This window comes from Sinocyclocheilus rhinocerous, unplaced genomic scaffold (assembly GCF_001515625.1).
Source record: "Sinocyclocheilus rhinocerous isolate Xijiao unplaced genomic scaffold, SAMN03320098_v1.1 scaffold21, whole genome shotgun sequence".
Lineage (NCBI taxonomy): Eukaryota > Metazoa > Chordata > Actinopteri > Cypriniformes > Cyprinidae > Sinocyclocheilus > Sinocyclocheilus rhinocerous.
In genome coordinates, this window is record NW_015641422.1 from 1,152,460 (window position 1) to 1,153,787 (window position 1,328).

At 39.9% G+C, this 1,328-nt stretch overlaps 1 protein-coding gene across 1 annotated transcript in view; it reads right to left on the reverse strand.

The window, feature by feature from the left end:
* LOC107754828 (SH3 domain-binding protein 5-like) overlaps nucleotides 1-1,328 on the reverse strand; it is a 17,154-nt gene that overhangs the window by 2,904 nt on the left and 12,922 nt on the right. The window contains exon 5 of the mRNA XM_016571428.1: nucleotides 602-775. Within this exon, the coding sequence (XP_016426914.1) occupies nucleotides 602-775 (174 nt within the window). The remainder of the gene's footprint in view (nucleotides 1-601; nucleotides 776-1,328) is intronic.

A 1,328-nucleotide genomic window follows, 5' to 3' on the forward strand; every position in this document is an offset into this window, starting at 1 on the left:
CTGGATTACACCCTCAGACTCCGCCCCCACTGGAGAGCTCCGCCCCCCACGGGCTCTGTTTCGCTCTTTGGCGGCACGAATGCGCCCTCTTTGCGCATGGATGTGCTCGCTGATTTGCTCAAGGTTGCGGAGGGCGACAGAATATCGGGTCTTCACCTTCGCCACCCGTTCCTCCAGCTGGACGACTTTGGACTTGTGCTCCTGTTAATGAGTGATGACAATCGTAGCACAATGGACAAAAAAAGACAAACTATTTGTCATGTTTATGCACCAAATATATTAATGACATTATGGTAACCAGATAAACAGATAATCATCCAATCAGAAAAATGTTTTATAATATTTAGGAATGCACTAATATTGAAATTCAACCCCAATTTTTTTGTTTTGTTATGGCCAATAACCACTAATTGGCTGATGTTAGAAAAAGTTTACTTCTTTATACTACAAAATGTAATAGACTAACTAAAAAAAAAAGAATAGTTTGTATGCTACAAGTCAAGTTTCTATTCATTCTGCCCACCCCTAGTTTGCATTTCACAGAGGATTTCATTTTGTAACAAATCGATATGGCCAGCAGAGGCCAGTCTCTGATGCATACCTCTAAGATGTGGTTGAACTGAGCCTTGAGCTCAAAATACGGCTTGGACTTGATAATGACCCTCTTAAGAGCCTTCTGCAAAGTCTGCACACGTGCTTCTGCTTCCTGACAAAGCTGAGTGACACGCTGGTGCTCCCTCTCGCTCCTCAAACGCTCCTCTTCTGCCTCGTTCACCTGAAAACAGAAACATGTCAAACGTAATATCCTGTTCTGTTCTCAACGGATATTTAATCGAATTTATTCTCTTATCTTTCTGTATCATTCACACAAAGACTTGACAAGTCAATATCGAATCAACCCTGTCAATAACAGAGTATTCTTAAGAGTTTGTAGAAACGTACAGAGGAAGATAACATTCAGGAATGTTAAAGGTACAGTACTTCAGTATCAAGTTCATACTAACAGTTTAAAGGGGTCATATGATGCAATTTAAATTTTTCCTTTCTCTTTGGAGTGTTACAAGCTCTTGGTGCATAAAGAAGATCTGTAAAGTTGCAAAGACTAAAGTCTCAAATCCAAAGAGATATTCTTTATAAGAGTTAAGAGTCAACCACGCCTACCTAAAACGGCTCGTTCTAACACACCCCCACATATCTACGTCACTATGTGAGAAGATTTGCATAACGCCGCCCAAACGTTCACGCAAAGAAAGAAGGCGTAACTTAAAAATATTTGGCTGCACAACTGTTGATAATTCTAATAATAAATCAGCATATTAGAATGATTT